The 21,944-nt window shown below is 53.0% G+C and overlaps 1 protein-coding gene and 6 non-coding genes across 7 annotated transcripts; 6 read left to right on the top strand and 1 right to left on the bottom strand.

Annotated features, from left to right (window-relative positions):
- Positions 1–7,095: 7,095 nt before the first annotated feature.
- TRNAS-AGA lies at positions 7,096–7,177 on the top strand. Its single transcript has one exon. It is a non-coding gene; the product is annotated as a tRNA-Ser (tRNA).
- Positions 7,178–8,057: 880 nt separating this feature from the next.
- TRNAM-CAU lies at positions 8,058–8,129 on the top strand. The gene has a single exon. It is a non-coding gene; the product is annotated as a tRNA-Met (tRNA).
- Positions 8,130–8,760: 631 nt separating this feature from the next.
- On the top strand, positions 8,761–8,832 carry TRNAQ-CUG. The gene has a single exon. It is a non-coding gene; the product is annotated as a tRNA-Gln (tRNA).
- A 6,403-nt stretch (positions 8,833–15,235) lies between these two features.
- On the top strand, positions 15,236–15,317 carry TRNAS-AGA. The gene has a single exon. It is a non-coding gene; the product is annotated as a tRNA-Ser (tRNA).
- An 879-nt stretch (positions 15,318–16,196) lies between these two features.
- On the top strand, positions 16,197–16,268 carry TRNAM-CAU. Its single transcript has one exon. It is a non-coding gene; the product is annotated as a tRNA-Met (tRNA).
- Positions 16,269–16,899: 631 nt separating this feature from the next.
- TRNAQ-CUG lies at positions 16,900–16,971 on the top strand. Its single transcript has one exon. It is a non-coding gene; the product is annotated as a tRNA-Gln (tRNA).
- A 651-nt stretch (positions 16,972–17,622) lies between these two features.
- On the bottom strand, positions 17,623–17,940 carry LOC117000849 (feather keratin Cos1-1/Cos1-3/Cos2-1-like). The gene has a single exon (XM_033068900.1). The coding sequence runs from the start codon at positions 17,938–17,940 to the stop codon at positions 17,623–17,625; it is 318 nt and encodes a 105-aa protein (XP_032924791.1).
- Between the last annotated feature and the right edge of the window lie 4,004 nt (positions 17,941–21,944).

Below are 21,944 nucleotides of genomic sequence, written 5' to 3' on the forward strand. Positions count from 1 at the left end.
CGATCAGTCTGTCTCTCTGTCCCTCAGCTCTCTCCAGGGACACATTTGCTCTTCCAAACACACTCTGTGCCTACAGCTCCCACCACTCTCCTCGTGCCCTCCCAGTGGCACGGCACGGGAACGCCAGCCCACTTCAGGAACAGGAGCCAGCACAGTGGCTTGAAGGCCCCTGTGCAAAGACTGCTCACAGCCCATGTCCACAACAGACACGGCTGTGTTAGACATGGCCGGGGATGCACTGCGACATTTTGTTACACCACGGCAGGTGCAAATTCTGCTGGGCACATCCCCCTGTGGCTGAGCCCCATTGCTCCCCTTGTGCTGGAACCAAGCCCCCTCTTCCCAGCTCTCCCCAGGCACCAGCATGGAAAGGCTGATGGCCCTTCCACACTTCTGTGTCAGGGCCCAGCTGGGGCAGCCCAAGGATCAAGCCAGGCAGCCTCCATGCCAGCAGTTCAGCCCACAGGGAGGGATGGAGCGCACTCAGGCTTACCTCGTTCCTCGAGGAAAGGGAGGCCAGAGAGCAGGATGCTGAGCCTGGAGCAGAGCAGCCTTTTATGCTGTGTCCCAGAGCCCTGTGGGGCCACAAACATTCCTTGTTCCTGAAACATCCAAACTCCTGGGAGTGGCCACATGTGAGCCCTCGCTGATCATGGCATCCCTGCCTCTTTCATCACATATGTTGTTCTCCCACTTTTTAGAACCCAAAATTGTGCAATGATGCTTAGAAGCACTTTATGATCAAATGGACCTTCAACCAGGTAGCTTGAGCCCTCACAAACGGCTTCTACGAGTATTCTTGACAACCTATTTCAGTGTCTCAACTCTCTCAGAGAAAAAGATTCCTTCCCAAAATCTAATCCATGTATATCTTCATTCCGTTCCGTACCTGTAGCCCTTGAGCCATCCCAGCACACCCCAAGCAAGTATCCTTCACTTTCTTAACTGGATGTGTCCTGGGTTCATTCTTTTCTCTTTGCTACACAACCCCAGCCCTTCTCTTCTGCCTGTCCTCACAGGGCAATGGCTTCTCTTGCCTGATAGTGTTTGTGGCTCGTCTGGACCCGCTGCCACATGTCCCTGTGTTTCTTAGGCTGTGGGTACTAAAGCTGGAGGCAGAACCCAGCTGTGGTGTCATGAGAGTCAAGTGAAGCGGGACAATCCCCTCCGTTGATCTGCTGGCCACACGGCTCTGGATGCAGCCCAGAATACGTTTGGATTTTTCACTGGGCTGCTCGCAGGTGGTGCAGGTTCATGCTCAGTATTTCAACCTCCTGCAAGTCCTTCTCTGCAGGGCTGCTCTCAGTCCACTCATGGCCCAGCCTGTGTCCATGTTTGGGGTTGCCCTGACCTTGGCGCTTGACTTTGTTGAGCTTCATGAGGTTTGCACAGACCCACCTCTCCAGCGTGTCCACATCCCTCTGGATTGCATCCCCTCCTCTGGACCCCATCTCTCAGCTCAATGTCATCCACAAACCTGCTGAGGATGCACTCAATCCCTCTCCCCAGATCTCACAACAAGGTGTTTAATATTCCTGGTCCTATCACCAAACACTGAGAATCCACACAGATCATAATTTGGACACCACTCAGGTTGGACATGGAGCACTTGATCACAAATCTTTGAAGTGCCACCATCCATCCAATTCTATGTGCACTGCGTGGCTACCCCCTGAAAATCCATGTCACTCTGATTTAGATAGAAGGATGCAAAGAGCGGGTCCAGAAGTGACTGTCCAAGGGAATCTCCACAGCAAAATGTCCCTTGAAAACTAAATAAGGCCCTCATGCATTTTACAACCTTAACTCCAGCCTCAGTTTTGGAAGTTGGCATGCTCTAGGAAACAAGGAAATCAACACGTAGGAAGGTGATCAGCATGGCTATGTTTCTCCCTGAATGACAAATTGAGTCATGTCATCACACACAAATTGACCCACTTTGCTCCATGTGTCCAGCCCTGAGGCCAGGATCTGGATGGGGTCTTTAGGGAAGAAGTTGAGGGCAGGGGGCCCAAAGCTCATGGCTCCTTTTCCTGGGGCAGGCATCACTTTGCCCAGTCAATTAATTTCAGAGTTCAAAGGGATATTGGATCAGTCTTGTAGATCATGTGGGAATCACTGTGATGTAGAAGAGTTGGGAAAATCCAACTTGAACTTCAGGCTAAACTGAAGCATGCTGATGTGGAAATGAGTGCACATGATGCTCTGGACTCAGGCATTCCAAGGATACCAGAGCACATAGCCACTTTCCTCCAGAATTTCTGATTGTCTCTGGGCCATTTCATGACATTTAAGATTGGTCCCAAAACACCTTGTATGTCCATGTAATCCTTTGTGGTTGCTGCAGCTTCCCAAAAGGCGTTGTGTTTTGGGGGCTGCACAATATCCCATGGAATGCAGGGCAACCCAGGATAACACTTCCAGTGTTATCTCTTGTGTTCCAGTGGGAGAGACCTCTGGAAGTCCACTGCTCCTGCTCTGAGAAGAACAAACTTGCCAGTTGCCTCCAGAAGCTGTGGGCCTTGACCCAATGTCCTCTGAATTCTGCCACTGTCAGACTGGGCAGACACTCCCTGTGACAAGGAACCCCTTTGGGACAGAAGGGCTGCAATGCAGAGAGAAATCGCTCCCACCAGAGCTTCCCCTGTAAGTCCTATGGGGAACTTTCAGCCCAAATCCTGAGAGTTCCTCACTCTCCATGGCCAGATCTCACCCCATAAGCCTGGGATCGGATCACCCCATGGATGCTGCCCTTTCCTGGCACTGCAGAGGCCATGTCCGGGTTGCTGTCCCTGTTTGGTGTCCCTGGGGACAAAGGGAGGTGGTGCAGATCTCTTATGGAGAGAGGCTGTGCCAAAGGACCAAGCAGAATAGAAGGGCTGCATCTCCTGATGCATGGGGGAGGTGGAGGGCATTGCTCTTGTGCAGGCTGGTGGAGATGAGCAAGGCATGGAGGGGTGCATGTATCTGCTGTCTCCAGCAACTCCTGGCCTTTCTGGACAGAAGGAAGCCAAACTCTCCTGAGAGGTGCATTGTCAAAGGGCAAGAGGCAGCAATCACAAGTTGCAAGAAAGGAAATGCCAGGGCTGCCTGGGGGAAGACAAGAGGCAGGCCTGGGAGAGCTGCACAAGGAATAGTGACCTCTTTCTTAAGCTGTGTCAATGCATAGAAGTCAGCAGGACAAGGCCCAGAGCCTGCTGATGAACTGGGGCAGTTTGATCTGCCCAGAGCAGTTGAGCACAAGACCTCCAGAGCTCCAGCCAGACCTTCTGGGGTTGATCTGGAGTACTCTGAGTCGCTACAGCCCTTGAGCAGCCACCAAAATGCCATGCCTTGGGAGACAGCAAATGCAGGAGATTGCAGAGAAGCACCAGGTGATCCATGAATGGGGATAAAAGGTGGGGAAATACCCTTCATGGCAGCAGAACATTGAGGATAAGAGCTCTGTTATCCCTTGAGCGTCTGAGCGAGTGGCACCAAGTGCACTGAAGTCCACACTGAGTGACTCAGGTTTGCCTGGAGCTCTGGGATTTTCCCAGCTCTTCCACATCACAATGACACCCACATGCTCTATGAGACTGATCCAGAGTCCCTTTGAAATGTAAAATGCACGGAATGGGAAACTCCATGCCAGACCCAGAAAAAAGAGCCATGGGCTTTGGGTCCCTGCCCTCAGCCTCTTCCCCAAAGCTGCCAGCCAGGTCTCTGGCCTCGGGCATGAGCTGAGCAAAACAGGTCAGTGTGGCTGTGGGTCTCTTTCAGGGAAGGACTCGGCATCTCTTTGATCACAAAACCAGGCCATGGTAAAGCCTGTGGACTGTAAGCAAGATGCCCATGGCAGTCACTGAGTCTGCAGGGATGCCCTTCAATCTGAACATGGCCTCTCCTTGCCACTGAGCTCTGCCACCTCCCTGCAGTTGAGTCTCTTCCCCACTATGGGTTTATGCAGTGTTCACTTGCTGCCTCAGCTGACCCACAGTCTCTGTACATCTCTGATGACCCTGTGGAAGAAATGACTCTCAGGATTAGCCTGAGTGCCTGCACTGAAAGCTCTTGAGAGGTGACCTCAGGTGTTTCTTCACGGAAGAATTTAGCTGAAACAGGAGTCAAATTAACCATCAAGAAGAACAAGTGACAGAAGCAATAGACATTACACAAACAGATTTCACGTTGTACACTGGCCTGGGGACACAATGTAGAGTGTCCTTAGGTACCTGGGACGCATGTGAATAATTTCCATGTCTGGTGGTGTGAAATTGGTGAAAAATACCTGAGATGAAAGAGGCAGGGATGCCATGATCAGCGAGGGCTCACATGTGGCCACTCCCAGGAGTTTGGATGTTTCAGGGACAAGGAATGTTTGTGGCCCCACAGGGCTCTGGGACACAGCATAAAAGGCTGCTCTGCTCCAGGCTCAGCATCCTGCTCTCTGGCCTCCCTTTCCTCGAGGAACGAGGTAAGCCTGAGTGCGCTCCATCCCTCCCTGTGGGCTGAACTGCTGGCATGGAGGCTGCCTGGCTTGATCCTTGGGCTGCCCCAGCTGGGCCCTGACACAGAAGTGTGGAAGGGCCGTCAGCCTTTCCATGCTGGTGCCTGGGGAGAGCTGGGAAGAGGGGGCTTGGTTCCAGCACAAGGGGAGCAATGGGGCTCAACCACAGGGGGATATGCCCAGCAGAATTTGCACCTGCCGTGGTGTAACAAAATGTCGCAGTGCATCCCCGGCCATGTCTAACACAGCCGTGTCTGTTGTGGACATGGGCTGTGAGCAGTCTTTGCACAGGGGCCTTCAAGCCACTGTGCTGGCTCCTGTTTCCTGAAGTGGGCTGGCGTTCTCGTGCCGTGCCACTGGGAGGGCACGAGGAGGGTGGTGGGAGCTGTAGGCACAGAGTGTGTTTGGAAGAGCAAATGTGTCCCTGGAGAGAGCCGAGGGACAGAGAGACAGACTGATCGTGGGGCTGCTTGGTGCTCCCTGCTCTGTGTTGCAGCTTTGCCTCCTGCACCGAGAGATGTCTTGCTGCAGACCCTGTCCCCCACGGCCCTGCGGCCCCTGTGGCCCAACGCCCCTTGCAAGCAGCTGCAGTGAGCCCTGCCTCGCCCGCTGCGCCGACTCCACGGTGTACATCGAGCCTTCGCCCGTGGTGGTGACCATGCCGGGCCCCATCCTCACCTCTTTCCCTCAGAGCACAGCCGTGGGATCCTCTCTGTCAGCTGCTGTGGGCAGCTCCCTCAGCACCGCGGGGGTTCCCATCTCTTCTGGGGGCTCCCTTGGCCTGGGGGGGTCAGGCCTGTGTCTGCCTCTCTCCCGCTGCGGGCAGATCTGCTGAAGCCGCCGCATCTTCCCCTTTGCCCTTGCCTAATGGGCCCATCTCCTTCCCTCCCTGCTCCCCCACACGTGTTCCTTGGTCTCTGGTCTCTGCCATTGCTTGTGCTCCTTCTCATTAAAGCCTTTGAGCAGCATTGCTGGAGAGTCGTGGTCCTTTGTTCTTCTGCTCCTTCCGTTACCTCCTGCTTTGCCAGGTGAGCACTGGCTGCTGTCCTGAAGCGGCACAAACACTCCCAAAGATTACACAAGGGCACCAGAACCTCAGACATAGAGCTTGAGTCTGCAAACTGCTGACCATGGCCCTGAAGGGCCTGGTTCCTATTTGTTCCTTTTCAGAGTTAATACAGATATTTTGAGTTACCTTTCCATCCTCTGAAATCTTCTTCAGAAAAACATAGCATATTCAATCTTCTCTCTTCTTTTGCTGATGTTGGGATATGTCAGTGGGATGGGTACAGGAATGTGCTATGGAAAGGAGAAACGCCCTTTTTTCCATGGCTGGACATTTTCAGTGTGGCTTCAACAGAGGTTGATGGCAAGGTTCACTCTGTCATTCTCTAAATGGATAAAGCATGAAGAGAATATTGATTTGAAATCAATACTTAATGATTTTTAGAGAGAATGCATTCTGAAGTGTGTGGAATTAAAAAGGATATGGATACAGAATTAAAAGAGTGTAAAAGGGTTTAGCAGCAGTTGCTCAACAGTCAGTGCAAGGACTTAATAACAAATTCACAGTGACAACATTCATATCATTATCAATTCTCTCTCTCTCTCATATGCACACACAAACACAAACACACTCTCTGTACTTAGATTTATAAATAAATCTATCGAAAACTCCCCTTGGGCTCAGGGAAATACTCACATCAAATCCTTCTGTGTTCCTCCACCATGCATGGGCTGTATTTAGAGGAGTGTGGGGGGAAGTGTGTGTGCATCAAACCAGGCTTCATCAGCAGTGATGGGATTTCGAATAGCCCAGCTTTACACTTCTCCAGCTTCCAGAGATATTCCACCTCGAGGGAGGTGCTGGCACTGCCTGCTGTCTACAGGAGCGTCGAGGAGCTTTGCTGAGGACAGAGCTGCTTAGAGGCCTACCAGATGATTTGCCTTAGACATCAGAGATGAAACCTTATATTCCATCTCTGACAAAATCCTTGCTTGTAACTACTTGAAACAACTCCCAAGACATTTGGAAGATGTTTCCAGAACTGCAGCTGCAGTGGTGGTCTTCCACTTGGGCTAGAGTTTATCAAGAACTTTGAATTTGTAAGTTAGGTTGAACACTATGGAGTTTTCTCCATCTGTCTAATCTTATCTGAAGATTTTAATTTTAACTTTAGATATTAATTATTTTCAATGTGGAAGTTAAAATCAAACGCTGTGAAGTTTTTAGGCCATGATCCTTTTTATCTTTGTCCTCTCTGTCTTTTGTAACACACACACACACACACAAATACATACACCACACAACTCCTAGCCAGCTGATGGTCCATTTCTGTTTGGATCGCTTGGATTTTGTTTGGTTTCATTATTGCTTGTTTTTCCTCCTTGTGCCATGAGTGTCCTGTGAGTAGGAGAGTGAATCTTGGCAACAAACTTTGCTTCAAAATCACTGCCAGGGCTATCAGCAAAAGCCACATTTAATATTAAAGGAATGCAGAACAATCTGACACAGCCATTTGCAAGAGAAGCCTTGGGCTGCAGTGCGTGGGTGTCGGTGTCATGGCACAGGGTGTGTGATGAGCAGCCAGCGAGGGCCACAGCAGGTAGTTGTGGCCGAGTGGTGAAGGCGATGGACTAGAAATCCATTGGGGTTTCCCCGCGCAGGTTCGAATCCTGCCAACTACGGGGCACACGCCCCTTTTGGGCTGCGGGCAGCTGACCCCGCTGCACAGGTACCACCCCACACCACAGCTGGGTGCCATGGACAGCAGCTGCAGCTGCCCACAGGCCTCCTGCACTTGCAGCCCCGCCTGTTCCCGCAAGGCAGGAGCTGCTGGCAGCCTTGCCTGCCTACTGAAGGGCTCTCTCAGGGCAAGGGAAAGCCTTGAGGGGCACGTGTGAGGCCAGGGGACAAAAGCTCATTGCTGCTGTAAGGGCTGTGCCCTGCAGCCAAGCCACTTGGGGTGGGGGAGGAAACCCTGCAAGGGAAAAGAAGCTCAGAGGCATTGTCAGCATCAATGAAGAAGGACGGGGAAATGCAGACAGTATCTGGAGCTGAGCATTTCATGACTGCGCACTGGCTCCAAGTGGGAAAGAGAAGAAACTGCAGGTTGGCAACCAGCTGAGCACAAAGTGCCTAGGACTCAGATCTTTTACTTCACAGTGGCCATGAGCAGCATTGAGCTGAGGCACCACAACAATGTGCACGGCTAAAAGGGGGGAATTCTTTCCATTGTCAATCCCAAGCAAAGGCGACCCGTGTCCCTCCATGGGCAGCAAGAACTGAAGTGTCGGGCAGGTGCAGTCCTGCAGCGTGCTGGGAGCAGATCTGGATCTCAGGGCAGGCTGCAGGGGTCAGGCTGTGTCTGGATTTCAGGTGCCCTCATGCCTAGCAAGGCCCAAGGCTGCAGCCTGCGTCCCGGTGTGCCTTGGGAGATGACCTTGTTAGGGAGTGCATTTTGTGGGGTGGGGGAGGCCAAGCAGAGAGGAAGGGAGGGAGTGAGGGCCAGCAGTGGCCGGCAGCATCGGGCTACGCTGAGGGCAATGGCAGCCAAGGCTCAGGAGGAGCAGAGTGGCGCAGCGGGAGCGTGCTGGGCCCATAACCCAGAGGTCGATGGATCGAAACCATCCTCTGCTAAGGCTCTTTTTTCACCAACGCTGCCTCGCACAACAGCTTTTACCCTGCTTGGCTCTAGCTCTTGGGCAGCCCTGGCCATAGCCCTCCTTGTCCCTCTGCCACAGCCCCCTGCTTTAGGTGGCAATGATACAGCTTCTCTCATTTTTTTAACTAACTTTAGTCAGGGGTTTGTTCACCTCTACTCACATCCAGGGAAACCAAAGATTTTCTTCAAAAGTTTCTGTTACCGCAAGGTTTGGGTTTCCCTGTGTGGGGCCTGAAGTTTTCCTCTCATTAGTCCTTAGGGAGTTGGACTGGCTTGGGTTGGAGAAGAGAAGGCAAGGAGGCTTCTGCTGCGTGAAGGCCACTTCCCAAGGCCTGCCTTGAGTCAGAGAGAGCTTGTTTCAGTTTGGGAAAGAGAAGATTGTGTGAGGTTGCGAGGCTGGCACTTGTAAGAGGGTCCATGGAAGGCTTGCAGAAGGAGCTGTGGTGCTGCCCTGAAGGATGGTGTGATTGGAGAGTGGCTGGGGGCCCTGCAGGAAGGCTGCACTTGGTGCAAGATGTCCAAGGTGGTGGAGAGAGAGGCAGGCTGAGCTGGGGGCATAAGGCTGAGCGAGGCTGAGGCCAGGGGCCAGAGGTGACCTGTGCAGAAGGTCCCATGGTGTAATGGTGAGCACTCTGGACTCTGAATCCAGTGATCTGAGTTCAAATCTCAGTGGGACCTCAGTCCTTTTGCCCCCTCAGGCTTTCCCTCAGCATGCTTACACACTCACAGCTCTACTCTGCTGCAGCTTCACTCGTGGAGTGTTCTCTGATGAATCTCACAGCATCTGAGGTGGAGACCACCCACTCAAAATGGCTCAAGCACAGGAGCCTGCTCTGAGACTCTTGCTGCCTATGTCACATGCATGCAAAAACAAACGGAGACTGAGCTACAGGCTCTGGACATCTGTTCCCAGGTTGGACCATTCCCACAGGAACAGCAGGTTACTCTGTGTGGCATTACTTGTACTCCCACCTCTGTCCACAGCAGCTTCTTGCTTTCCTGTCCGGCTCCTTTTCCTCTCTTCACTGCCAATGTCTTTCTATTGCTCTGCAATCAGTTCCAGGCGCTCTACCAACATTGGGCACTGCCCCATCATTAGGGCTGCATTTGCTGCCATGGCAGAGGGAAAGAGTTTCCTCTCAGAGCAAGTGGCAGCTGAGGGAGGAGAAGAACAAAGGACCACGACTCTCCAGCAATGCTGCTCAAAGGCTTTAATGAGAAGGAGCACAAGCAATGGCAGAGATCAGAGACCAAGGAACACGTGTGGGGGAGCAGGGAGGGAAGGAGATGGGCCCATTAGGCAAGGGCAAAGGGGAAGATGCGGCGGCTTCAGCAGATCTGCCCGCAGCGGGAGAGAGGCAGACACAGGCCTGACCCCCCCAGGCCAAGGGAGCCCCCAGAAGAGATGGGAACCCCCGCGGTGCTGAGGGAGCTGCCCACAGCAGCTGACAGAGAGGATCCCACGGCTGTGCTCTGAGGGAAAGAGGTGAGGATGGGGCCCGGCATGGTCACCACCACGGGCGAAGGCTCGATGTACACTGTGGAGTCGGCGCAGCGGGCGAGGCAGGGCTCAGTGCAGCTGCTTGCAAGGGGGGTTGGGCCACAGGGGCCGCAGGGCCGTGGGGGACAGGGTCTGCAGCAAGACATCTCTCGGTGCAGGAGGCAAAGCTGCAACACAGAGCAGGGAGCACCAAGCAGCCCCACGATCAGTCTGTCTCTCTGTCCCTCGGCTCTCTCCAGGGACACATTTGCTCTTCCAAACACACTCTGTGCCTACAGCTCCCACCACCCTCCTCGTGCCCTCCCAGTGGCACGGCACGAGAACGCCAGCCCACTTCAGGAACAGGAGCCAGCACAGTGGCTTGAAGGCCCCTGTGCAAAGACTGCTCACAGCCCATGTCCACAACAGACACGGCTGTGTTAGACATGGCCGGGGATGCACTGCGACATTTTGTTACACCACGGCAGGTGCAAATTCTGCTGGGCACATCCCCCTGTGGCTGAGCCCCATTGCTCCCCTTGTGCTGGAACCAAGCCCCCTCTTCCCAGCTCTCCCCAGGCACCAGCATGGAAAGGCTGATGGCCCTTCCACACTTCTGTGTCAGGGCCCAGCTGGGGCAGCCCAAGGATCAAGCCAGGCAGCCTCCATGCCATCAGTTCAGCCCACAGGGAGGGATGGAGCGCACTCAGGCTTACCTCGTTCCTCGAGGAAAGGGAGGCCAGAGAGCAGGATGCTGAGCCTGGAGCAGAGCAGCCTTTTATGCTGTGTCCCAGAGCCCTGTGGGGCCACAAACATTCCTTGTTCCTGAAACATCCAAACTCCTGGGAGTGGCCACATGTGAGCCCTCGCTGATCATGGCATCCCTGCCTCTTTCATCTCAGGCATTTTTCCCCATTTTCACACAACCAAACATGGAAATGATTCATGTGTGTCCCAGTGGGTCACTGCCCCACTAGAGGCATGGGCAGTTTTGACTTGCTGCATCAATTAACCCTTTTCAATCAATCCTCTGAATATCTCTGATGACCACAAGAAAAGACTCCCAGGATTAGTCTTAGTGCATGCACCAAAAGGTCTTGAGAACTGACCTGAATTGTCTCTTCATAGAATTGCACCATAGCTGAAGCCAACTTAACCAATAGCCACCAAAGGGAATTGCCTTTTTGAAAGCTGCAGCAGCGACGCAGGATTACATGGACATACAAGGTGTTTTGGGACTGGTCCTAAAAAGGTCTGGAAATTCCCCTGACAAAGGCAGAAATTTTGGAGCAAACAGGCTAGGTGCTCTGGTATTCCTGGAATGCCTGAGTCCAGGGCATCATGTGCACTCATTTGCACATCAGCATGCTTCAGTTTAGCCTGAAGCTCAAGTTGGATTTTCCCAACTCTTCCACATCACAGTGATTCCCACATGCTCTACAAGAATGATCCAATATCCCTTTGAACTGTGAAATCAATTGAATGGGCAAAGTGATGCCTGCCCCAGGAAAAGGAGCCATGAGCTTTGGGCTCCCTGCCCTCAACTTCTTCCCTAAAGACCCCACTCAGATCCTGGCCTCAGGGCTGGACACATGGAGCAAAGTGGGTCAATTTGTGTGTGAGGACATGACTCAATTTGTCATTCAGGGAGAAAAATAGCCGTGCTTTTGATCACCTTCCTACGTGTTGATTTCCTTGTTTCCTAGAGGATCCACACTTCCCAAAGCTGAGGGTGGAGTTAAGGTTGTAAAATGCATGAGGGTCTTATTTAGTTTTCAAGGGACATTTTGCTGTGGAGATTCCCTTGGACAGTCACTTCTGGACCTGCTCTTTGCATCCTTCTCTGAAATACAAGTGATATGGATTTTCATGGGGGTTGCCACTCAGTACACATGGAATTGTATGGATGGTGGCACTCGAGGACTTGTGGCCGAGAGCACAATGTCCAACCTGAGTGGTGTTCAACCAGTGTTGAGTGTGGATTCTCAGGGTTTGGTGATAGGACCAGGAATATTAAACACCTTGTTGTGAGATCTGGGGAGAGGGATTGAGTGCATCCTCAGCAGGTTTGTGGATGACATTGAGCTGAGTGATGGGGTCCAAAGGAGGGGATGCAATCCAGAGGGACGTGGACATGCTGGAGAGGTGGGTCTGTGCAAACCTCATGAAGCTCAACAAGGTCAAGTGCCAAGGTCAGGGCAACCCCAAACATGGACACAGGCTGGGCCATGAGTGGACTGAGAGCAGCCCTGCAGAGAAGGACTTGCAGGAGGTTGAAATACTGAGCATGAACCTGCACCACCTGCGAGCAGTCCATGCAAAAATCCAAATGTATTCCAGGCAGCATCCAGAGCCGTGTGGCCAGCAGATCAACGGAGGGGATTGTCCCGCTTCATTGACTCTCATGACACCATAGCTGGGTACTGCCTCCAGCTTTAGTACCCACAGCCTAAGAAACACAGGGACATGTGGCAGCAGGTCCAGAGGAGCCACAAAGACCATCAGGCAAGAGGAGCCATTGCCCTGTGAGGACAGGCTGAAGAGAAGGGCTGGGGTTCTGTAGCAAAGAGAAGAGAATGAACCCAGGACACATCCAGTTAAGAAAGGGAATGATACTTGCTTGGGGTGTTAGACTAGATCTTGAGAAGGAATCTTTGCCTCTGAGAGGGGTAAGACAGTGCAACAGTTTGTCCAGAATAGTTGTAGAAGCCGTATCAGATGATTTTTAATCCATTGCATCCCAAAGTGCTTCAAAGAGTGATTGCACAATTTTGGGTTGCACAAAGTGGAAGAACAACATTTGCGATGAAAGAAGCAGGGACCTCATGAGCAGCAGGGATTCGAAGTGGCCACTCCCAGGAGTTTGGATGTTTCAGGAACAAGGAATGTTTGTGGCCCCACAGGGCTCTGGGACACAGCATAAAAGGCTGCTCTGCTCCAGGCTCAGCATCCTGCTCTCTGGCCTCCCTTTCCTCAAGGAACGAGGTAAGCCTGAGTGCACTCCATCCCTCCCTGTGGGCTGAACTGCTGGCATGGAGGCTGCCTGGCTTGATCCTTGGGCTGCCCCAGCTGGGCCCTGACACAGAAGTGTGGAAGGGCCGTCAGCCTTTCCATGCTGGTGCCTGGGGAGAGCTGGGAAGAGGGGGCTTGGTTCCAGCACAAGGGGAGCAATGGGGCTCAGCCACAGGGGGATGTGCCCAGCAGAATTTGCACCTGCCGTGGTGTAACAAAATGTCGCAGTGCATCCCCGGCCATGTCTAACACAGCCGTGTCTGTTGTGGACATGGGCTGTGAGCAGTCTTTGCACAGGGGCCTTCAAGCCACGGTGCTGGCTCCTGTTTCCTGAAGTGGGCTGGCGTTCTCGTGCCGTGCCACTGGGAGGGCACGAGGAGGGTGGTGGGAGCTGTAGGCACAGAGTGTGTTTGGAAGAGCAAATGTGTCCCTGGAGAGAGCCGAGGGACAGAGAGACAGACTGATCGTGGGGCTGCTTGGTGCTCCCTGCTCTGTGTTGCAGTTTTGCCTCCTGCACCGAGAGATGTCTTGCTGCAGACCCTGTCCCCCACGGCCCTGCGGCCCCTGTGGCCCAACCCCCCTTGCAAGCAGCTGCAGTGAGCCCTGCATCGCCCGCTGCGCCGACTCCACGGTGTACATCGAGCCTTCGCCCGTGGTGGTGACCATGCCGGGCCCCATCCTCACCTCTTTCCCTCAGAGCACAGCCGTGGGATCCTCTCTGTCAGCTGCTGTGGGCAGCTCCCTCAGCACCGCGGGGGTTCCCATCTCTTCTGGGGGCTCCCTTGGCCTGGGGGGGTCAGGCCTGTGTCTGCCTCTCTCCCGCTGCGGGCAGATCTGCTGAAGCCGCCGCATCTTCCCCTTTGCCCTTGCCTAATGGGCCCATCTCCTTCCCTCCCTGCTCCCCAACACATGTTCCTTGGTGTCTGATCTCTGCCATTGCTTGTGCTCCTTCTCATTAAAGCCTTTGAGCAGCATTGCTGGAGAGTCGTGGTCCTTTGTTCTTCTACTCCTTCTGTTACCTCCTGCTTTGCCAGGTGAGCACTGGCTGCTGTCCTGAAGTGGCACTCCCAAAGATTACACGAGGGCACCAGAGCCTCAGACATAGAGCTTGATTCTGCAAACTGCTGATCATGGCCCTGCAGGGCCTTTTGCAAATTTGTTCCTTGTCAGAGTAAATACAGATATTTTGACTAACTATTCCATCCTCTGAAATCTTCGTCCGAAAAATATAGTAAATTTAATCTTCTCTCTTCTTTTGCTGATGTTGGGATATGTCAGTGGGATGGGTACAGGAATGTGGTATGGAAAGGAGAAATGCACTTCTTTCCATGGCTGGACCTTGGCAGCGTGTCTTAACAGAGACTGATGGCAAGGTTCACTCTGTCATTCACTAAATGGACAAAGCAGAAAGAGAATATTGATTTGAAATCAATGGTTAATGATTTATAGAGAGACTGCATTGAGAAGTGTGCAGATTTGCAAAGGATATGGATACAGAATTAAAATGTGCAAAAGGGTTTAGCAGCAGTCAATCAACAGTCACTTCAAAGCCTTAATTACAAATTCACAGTGACAACATTCATACCATTATTAATTCTCTCTCTCACTTTCTCACATTCACACACACAAACACAAACACAGTCTCTGTATTTAGATGTGTAAATAAACCTATAGAAAGCTCCCCTCGGGCACAGGGAAATACTCGCATCAAATCCCTTTGTGTTTCTGAACCAAGTGTGGGCTGTACTTAGAGGAGTGTGGGGGGAAGTGTGTGTGCATCAAACCAGGCTTCATCAGCAGTGATGGGATTTCGAATAGCCCAGCTTTACACTTCTCCAGCTTCCAGAGATATTCCACCTCGAGGGAGGTGCTGGCACTGCCTTCTGTGATCCTTGAGCTTCGCTGAGGACAGAGCTGTTTAGAGGCTCACCAGATGATTTGTTTTAATCATCAGAGATGAAACCTTTCATTCCATCTCTGAAATAATCCTTGCTGGTAACTACTTGATACAACTCCCAAGACATTTGGAAGATGTTTCCAGAACTGCAGCTACCGGGGTGGTCTTCCCCTTGGGCTAGAGTTTATCAAGAACTTTGAATTTGTAATTTAGGTTGAACACTACGAAGTTTTCTCCATCTGTCAAATTTTACCTGAAGATATTAATAAGTTTCATGATATAAGCTAAGGCAGAATGTTGTTAAGCTTTAAGTCCATAATCATTTATAAGCTTGCCCGCCCTGTCTTTTGCCACACACACAAACACACTCACACGCACACATAAATTCCCCCTCTCCGAGATAATTTTCAGTTCTTCATTTCTGTTTGGATCGCTTGGATTTTGTTTGGTTTCATTATTGCTTGTTTTTCCTCCTTGTGCCATGAGTGTCCTGTGAGTAGGAGAGTGAATCTTGGCAACAAACTTTGCTTCAAAATCACTGCCAGGGCTATCAGCAAAAGCCACATTTAATATTAAAGGAATGCAGAACAATCTGACACAGCCATTTGCAAGAGAAGCCTTGGGCTGCAGTGCGTGGGTGTCGGTGTCATGGCACAGGGTGTGTGATGAGCAGCCAACGAGGGCCGCAGCAGGTAGTTGTGGCCGAGTGGTGAAGGCGATGGACTAGAAATCCATTGGGGTTTCCCCGCGCAGGTTCGAATCCTGCCAACTACGGGGCACACGCCCCTTTTGGGCTGCGGGCAGCTGACCCCGCTGCACAGGTACCACCCCACACCACAGCTGGGTGCCATGGACAGCAGCTGCAGCTGCCCACAGGCCTCCTGCACTTGCAGCCCCGCCTGTTCCCGCAAGGCAGGAGCTGCTGGCAGCCTTGCCTGCCTACTGAAGGGCTCTCTCAGGGCAAGGGAAAGCCTTGAGGGGCACGTGTGAGGCCAGGGGACAAAAGCTCATTGCTGCTGTAAGGGCTGTGCCCTGCAGCCAAGCCACTTGGGGTGGGGGAGGAAACCCTGCAAGGGAAAAGAAGCTCAGAGGCATTGTCAGCATCAATGAAGAAGGACAGGGGAAAATGCAACAGGAGCTGAGCATTTCATGACTGCGCACTGGTTCCACTGAGAAAAGCAAGAAAAAACCGGCACTGCGACCACTGGCTTAGCACAAAGTGCCTAGGACTCACATCTTTTACTTCACAGTGGCCATGAGCAGCATTGAGCTGAGGCACCACAACAATGTGCACGGCTAAAAGGGGGGGAGTTCTTTCCATTGTCAATCCCAAGCAAAGGCGACCCGTGTCCCTCCATGGGCAGCAAGAACTGAAGTGTCGGGCAGGTGCAGTCCTGCAGCGTGCTGGGAGCAGATCTGGATCTCAGGGCAGGATGCAGGGGTCAGGCTGTGTCTGGATTTCAGGTGCCCTCATGCCTAGCAAGGCCCAAGGCTGCAGCCTGTGTCCCGGTGTGCCTTGGGAGATGAACTTGTTAGGGAGTGCATTTTGTGGGGTGGGGGAGGCCAAGCAGAGAGGAAGGGAGGGAGTGAGGGCCAGCAGTGGCCGGCAGCATCGGGCTGCGCTGAGGGCAATGGCAGCCAAGGCTCAGGAGGAGCAGAGTGGCGCAGCGGGAGCGTGCTGGGCCCATAACCCAGAGGTCGATGGATCGAAACCATCCTCTGCTAAGGCTCTTTTTTCACCAACGCTGCCTCGCACAACAGCTTTTACCCTGCTTGGCTCTAGCTCTTGGGCAGCCCTGGCCATAGCCCTCCTTGTCCCTCTGCCACAGCCCCCTGCTTTAGGTGGCAATGATACAGCTTCTCTCATTTTTTTAACTAACTTTAGTCAGGGGTTTGTTCACCTCTACTCACATCCAGGGAAACCAAAGATTTTCTTCAAAAGTTTCTGTTACCGCAAGGTTTGGGTTTCCCTGTGTGGGGTCTGAAGTTTTCCTCTCATTAGTCCTTAGGGAGTTGGACTGGCTTGGGTTGGAGAAGAGAAGGCAAGGAGGCTTCTGCTGCGTGAAGGCCACTTCCCAAGGCCTGCCTTGAGTCAGAGAGAGCTTGTTTCAGTTTGGGAAAGAGAAGATTGTGTGAGGTTGCGAGGCTGGCACTTGTAAGAGGGTCCATGGAAGGCTTGCAGAAGGAGCTGTGGTGCTGCCCTGAAGGATGGTGTGATTGGAGAGTGGCTGGGGGCCCTGCAGGAAGGCTGCACTTGGTGCTAGATGTCCAAGGTGGTGGAGAGAGAGGCAGGCTGAGCTGGGGGCATAAGGCTGAGCGAGGCTGAGGCCAGGGGCCAGAGGTGACCTGTGCAGAAGGTCCCATGGTGTAATGGTGAGCACTCTGGACTCTGAATCCAGTGATCTGAGTTCAAATCTCAGTGGGACCTCAGTCCTTTTGTCCCCTCAGGCTTTCCCTCAGCATGCTTACACACTCACAGCTCTACTCTGCTGCAGCTTCACTCGTGGAGTGTTCTCTGATGAATCTCACAGCATCTGAGGTGGAGACCACCCACTCAAAATGGCTCAAGCACAGGAGCCTGCTCTGAGACTCTTGCTGCCTATGTCACATGCATGCAAAAACAAACGGAGACTGAGCTACAGGCTCTGGACATCTGTTCCCAGGTTGGACCATTCCCACAGGAACAGCAGGTCACTCTGTGTGGCATTACTTGTACTCCCACCTCTGTCCACAGCAGCTTCTTGCTTTCCTGTCCGGCTCCTTTTCCTCTCTTCACTGCCAATGTCTTTCTATTGCTCTGCAATCAGTTCCAGGCGCTCTACCAACATTGGGCACTGCCCCATCATTAGGGCTGCATTTGCTGCCATGGCAGAGGGAAAGAGTTTCCTCTCAGAGCAGGTGGCAGCTGAGGGAGGAGAAGAACAGAGGACCACGACTCTCCAGCAATGCTGCTCAAAGGCTTTAATGAGAAGGAGCACAAGCAATGGCAGAGACCAGAGACCAAGGAACACGTGTGGGGGAGCAGGGAGGGAAGGAGATGGGCCCATTAGGCAAGGGCAAAGGGGAAGATGCGGCGGCTTCAGCAGATCTGCCCGCAGCGGGAGAGAGGCAGACACAGGCCTGACCCCCCCAGGCCAAGGGAGCCCCCAGAAGAGATGGGAACCCCCGCGGTGCTGAGGGAGCTGCCCACAGCAGCTGACAGAGAGGATCCCACGGCTGTGCTCTGAGGGAAAGAGGTGAGGATGGGGCCCGGCATGGTCACCACCACGGGCGAAGGCTCGATGTACACCGTGGAGTCGGCGCAGCGGGCGAGGCAGGGCTCAGTGCAGCTGCTTGCAAGGGGCGTTGGGCCACAGGGGCCGCAGGGCCGTGGGGGACAGGGTCTGCAGCAAGACATCTCTCGGTGCAGGAGGCAAAGCTGCAACACAGAGCAGGGAGCACCAAGCAGCCCCACGATCAGTCTGTCTCTCTGTCCCTCAGCTCTCTCCAGGGACACATTTGCTCTTCCAAACACACTCTGTGCCTACAGCTCCCACCACCCTCCTCGTGCCCTCCCAGTGGCACGGCACGAGAACGCCAGCCCACTTCAGGAACAGGAGCCAGCACAGTGGCTTGAAGGCCCCTGTGCAAAGACTGCTCACAGCCCATGTCCACAACAGACACGGCTGTGTTAGACATGGCCGGGGATGCACTGCGACATTTTGTTACACCACGGCAGGTGCAAATTCTGCTGGGCACATCCCCCTGTGGCTAAGCCCCATTGCTCCCCTTGTGCTGGAACCAAGCCCCCTCTTCCCAGCTCTCCCCAGGCACCAGCATGGAAAGGCTGACGGCCCTTCCACACTTCTGTGTCAGGGCCCAGCTGGGGCAGCCCAAGGATCAAGCCGGGCAGCCTCCATGCCAGCAGTTCAGCCCACAGGGAGGGATGGAGCGCACTCAGGCTTACCTCGTTCCTCGAGGAAAGGGAGGCCAGAGAGCAGGATGCTGAGCCTGGAGCAGAGCAGCCTTTTATGCTGTGTCCCAGAGCCCTGTGGGGCCACAAACATTCCTTGTCCCTGAAACATCCAAACTCCTGGGAGTGGCCACTTGCGAGCCCTCGCTGATCATGGCATCCCTGCCTCTTTCATCTCAGGCATTTTTTGCCAGTTTCACACCACCAAACATGGAAATTATTCACATGCGTCCCAGGTACCTAAGGCCACTCTACATTGTGTCCCCAGGCCAGTGTACAATGTGAAATTAATTTGTGTAGTGTCTATTACTTCTGTCACTTGTTCTTCTTGATGGTTAATTTGACTCCTGTTTCAGTGAAATTCTGCCGTGAAGAAACACCTGAGGTCACCTCTCAAGAGCTTTCAGTGCAGGCACTCAGGCTAATCCTGAGAGTCATTTCTTCCACAGGGTCATCAGAGATGTACAGAGACTGTGGGTCAGCTGAGGCAGCAAGTGAACACTGCATAAACCCATAGTGGGGAAGAGACCCAACTCTGCAGGGAGGTGGCAGAGCTCAGTGGCAAGGAGAGGCCATGTTCAGATTGAAGGGCATCCCTGCAGACTCAGTGACTGCCATGGGCATCTTGCTTACAGTCCACAGGCTTTACCATGGCCTGGTTTTGTGATCAAAGAGATGCCGAGTCCTTCCCTGAAAGAGACCCACAGCCACACTGACCTGTTTTGCTCAGCTCATGCCCGAGGCCAGAGACCTGGCTGGCAGCTTTGGGGAAGAGGCTGAGGGCAGGGACCCAAAGCCCATGGCTCTTTTTTCTGGGTCTGGCATGGAGTTTCCCATTCCGTGCATTTTACATTTCAAAGGGACTCTGGATCAGTCTCATAGAGCATGTGGGTGTCATTGTGATGTGGAAGAGCTGGGAAAATCCCAGAGCTCCAGGCAAACCTGAGTCACTCAGTGTGGACTTCAGTGCACTTGGTGCCACTCGCTCAGACGCTCAAGGGATAACAGAGCTCTTATCCTCAATGTTCTGCTGCCATGAAGGGTATTTCCCCACCTTTTATCCCCATTCATGGATCACCTGGTGCTTCTCTGCAATCTCCTGCATTTGCTGTCTCCCAAGGCATGGCATTTTGGTGGCTGCTCAAGGGCTGTAGCGACTCAGAGTACTCCAGATCAACCCCAGAAGGTCTGGCTGGAGCTCTGGAGGTCTTGTGCTCAACTGCTCTGGGCAGATCAAACTGCCCCAGTTCATCAGCAGGCTCTGGGCCTTGTCCTGCTGACTTCTATGCATTGACACAGCTTAAGAAAGAGGTCACTATTCCTTGTGCAGCTCTCCCAGGCCTGCCCCTTGTCTTCCCCCAGGCAGCCCTGGCATTTCCTTTCTTGCAACTTGTGATTGCTGCCTCTTGCCCTTTGACAATGCACCTCTCAGGAGAGTTTGGCTTCCTTCTGTCCAGAAAGGCCAGGAGTTGCTGGAGACAGCAGATACATGCACCCCTCCATGCCTTGCTCATCTCCACCAGCCTGCACAAGAGCAATGCCCTCCACCTCCCCCATGCATCAGGAGATGCAGCCCTTCTATTCTGCTTGGTCCTTTGGCACAGCCTCTCTCCATAAGAGATCTGCACCACCTCCCTTTGTCCCCAGGGACACCAAACAGGGACAGCAACCCGGACATGGCCTCTGCAGTGCCAGGAAAGGGCAGCATCCATGGGGTGATCCGATCCCAGGCTTATGGGGTGAGATCTGGCCATGGAGAGTGAGGAACTCTCAGGATTTGGGCTGAAAGTTCCCCATAGGACTTACAGGGGAAGCTCTGGTGGGAGCGATTTCTCTCTGCATTGCAGCCCTTCTGTCCCAAAGGGGTTCCTTGTCACAGGGAGTGTCTGCCCAGTCTGACAGTGGCAGAATTCAGAGGACATTGGGTCAAGGCCCACAGCTTCTGGAGGCAACTGGCAAGTTTGTTCTTCTCAGAGCAGGAGCAGTGGACTTCCAGAGGTCTCTCCCACTGGAACAGAAGAGATATCACTGGAAGTGTTATCCTGGGTTGCCCTGCATTCCATGGGATATTGAGCAGCCCCCAAAACACAACACCTTTTGGGAAGCTGCAGCAGCCACACAGGATTACATGGACATACAAGGTGTTTTGGGACTGGTCCGAAAATATCTGGAAATTCCCCTGACAAAGGCAGAAATTCTGGAGGAAAGTGGCTATGTGCTCTGGTATCCTTGGAATGTCTGAGTCCAGGGCATCATGTGCACTCATTTGCACATCACCATGCTTCAGTTTAGCCTGAAGCTCAAGTTGGATTTTCCCAACTCTTCCACATCACAGTGATTCCCACATGCTCTACAAGAATGATCCAATATCCCTTTGAACTGTGAAATCAATTGAATGGGCAAAGTGATGCCTGCCCCAGGAAAAGGAGCCATGAGCTTTGGGCTCCCTGCCCTCAGCCTCTTCCCCAAAGACTCCATCCAGATCCTGGTCTCAGGGCTGGACACATGGAGCAAAGTGGGTCAATTTGTGTGTGAGGACATGACTCAATTTGTCATTCAGGGAGAAACATAGCCATGCTGATCACCTTCCTACGTGTTGATTTCCTTGTTTCCTAGAGGATGCCAACTTCCAAAGCTGAGGCTGGAGTTAAGGTTGTAAAATGCATGAGGGCCTTGTATATTTTTCAAGGGACATTTTGCTGTGGAGATTCCCTTGGACAGTCACTTCTGGACCTGCTCTTTGCATCCTTCTCTCTAAATAATATTGACATGGATTTTAAAGGGTGGACCTACTCAGTACACATGGAATTGTATGGATGGTGTCACTAAAGGACTTCTGGCCGAGAGAACAATGTCCAACCTGAGTGGTGTTCAACCAGTGTTGAGTGTGGATTCTCAGTGTTTGGTGATGGGACCAGGAATATTTAACACCTTGTTGTGAGACCTGGAGAGAGGGATTGAGTGCATCCTCAGCAGGTTTGTGGATGACATTGAGCTGAGAGATGGGGTCCAAAGGAGGGGATGCAATCCAGAGGGACGTGGACACGCTGGAGAGGTGGGTCTGTGCAAACCTCATGAAGCACAACAAACTTAAGTGCCAAGGTCAGGGCAACCCCAAACATGGACACAGGCTGGGCCATGAGTGGACTGAGAGCAGCCCTGCAGAAAAGGACTTGCAGGAGGTTGAAATATTGAACATGAACCTGCACCACCTGCGAGCAGTCCATGCAAAAATCCAATCGTATTCCAGGCAGCATCCAGAGCTGTGTGGCCAGCAGATCAACGGAGGGGATTGTCCCGCTTCATTGACTCTCATGACACCATAACTGGGTTCTGCCGCCAGCGCTAGTACCCAAAACTTAAGAACACAGGGACCTGAGGAGTAACAAACACCATCAGGCAAGAGGAGCCATTGCCCTGTGAGGACAGGCTGAAGAGAAGAGCTGGGG

This window comes from Catharus ustulatus, chromosome 10 (genome assembly GCF_009819885.2).
Source record: "Catharus ustulatus isolate bCatUst1 chromosome 10, bCatUst1.pri.v2, whole genome shotgun sequence".
NCBI lineage: Eukaryota > Metazoa > Chordata > Aves > Passeriformes > Turdidae > Catharus > Catharus ustulatus.

Excerpts from the sequence above, each read along its gene's own strand:
- LOC117000849 (XM_033068900.1), bottom strand. The coding sequence starts at position 17,940 with ATGTCTTGCTGCAGACCCTGTCCCCCACGGCCCTGCGGCCCCTGTGGC.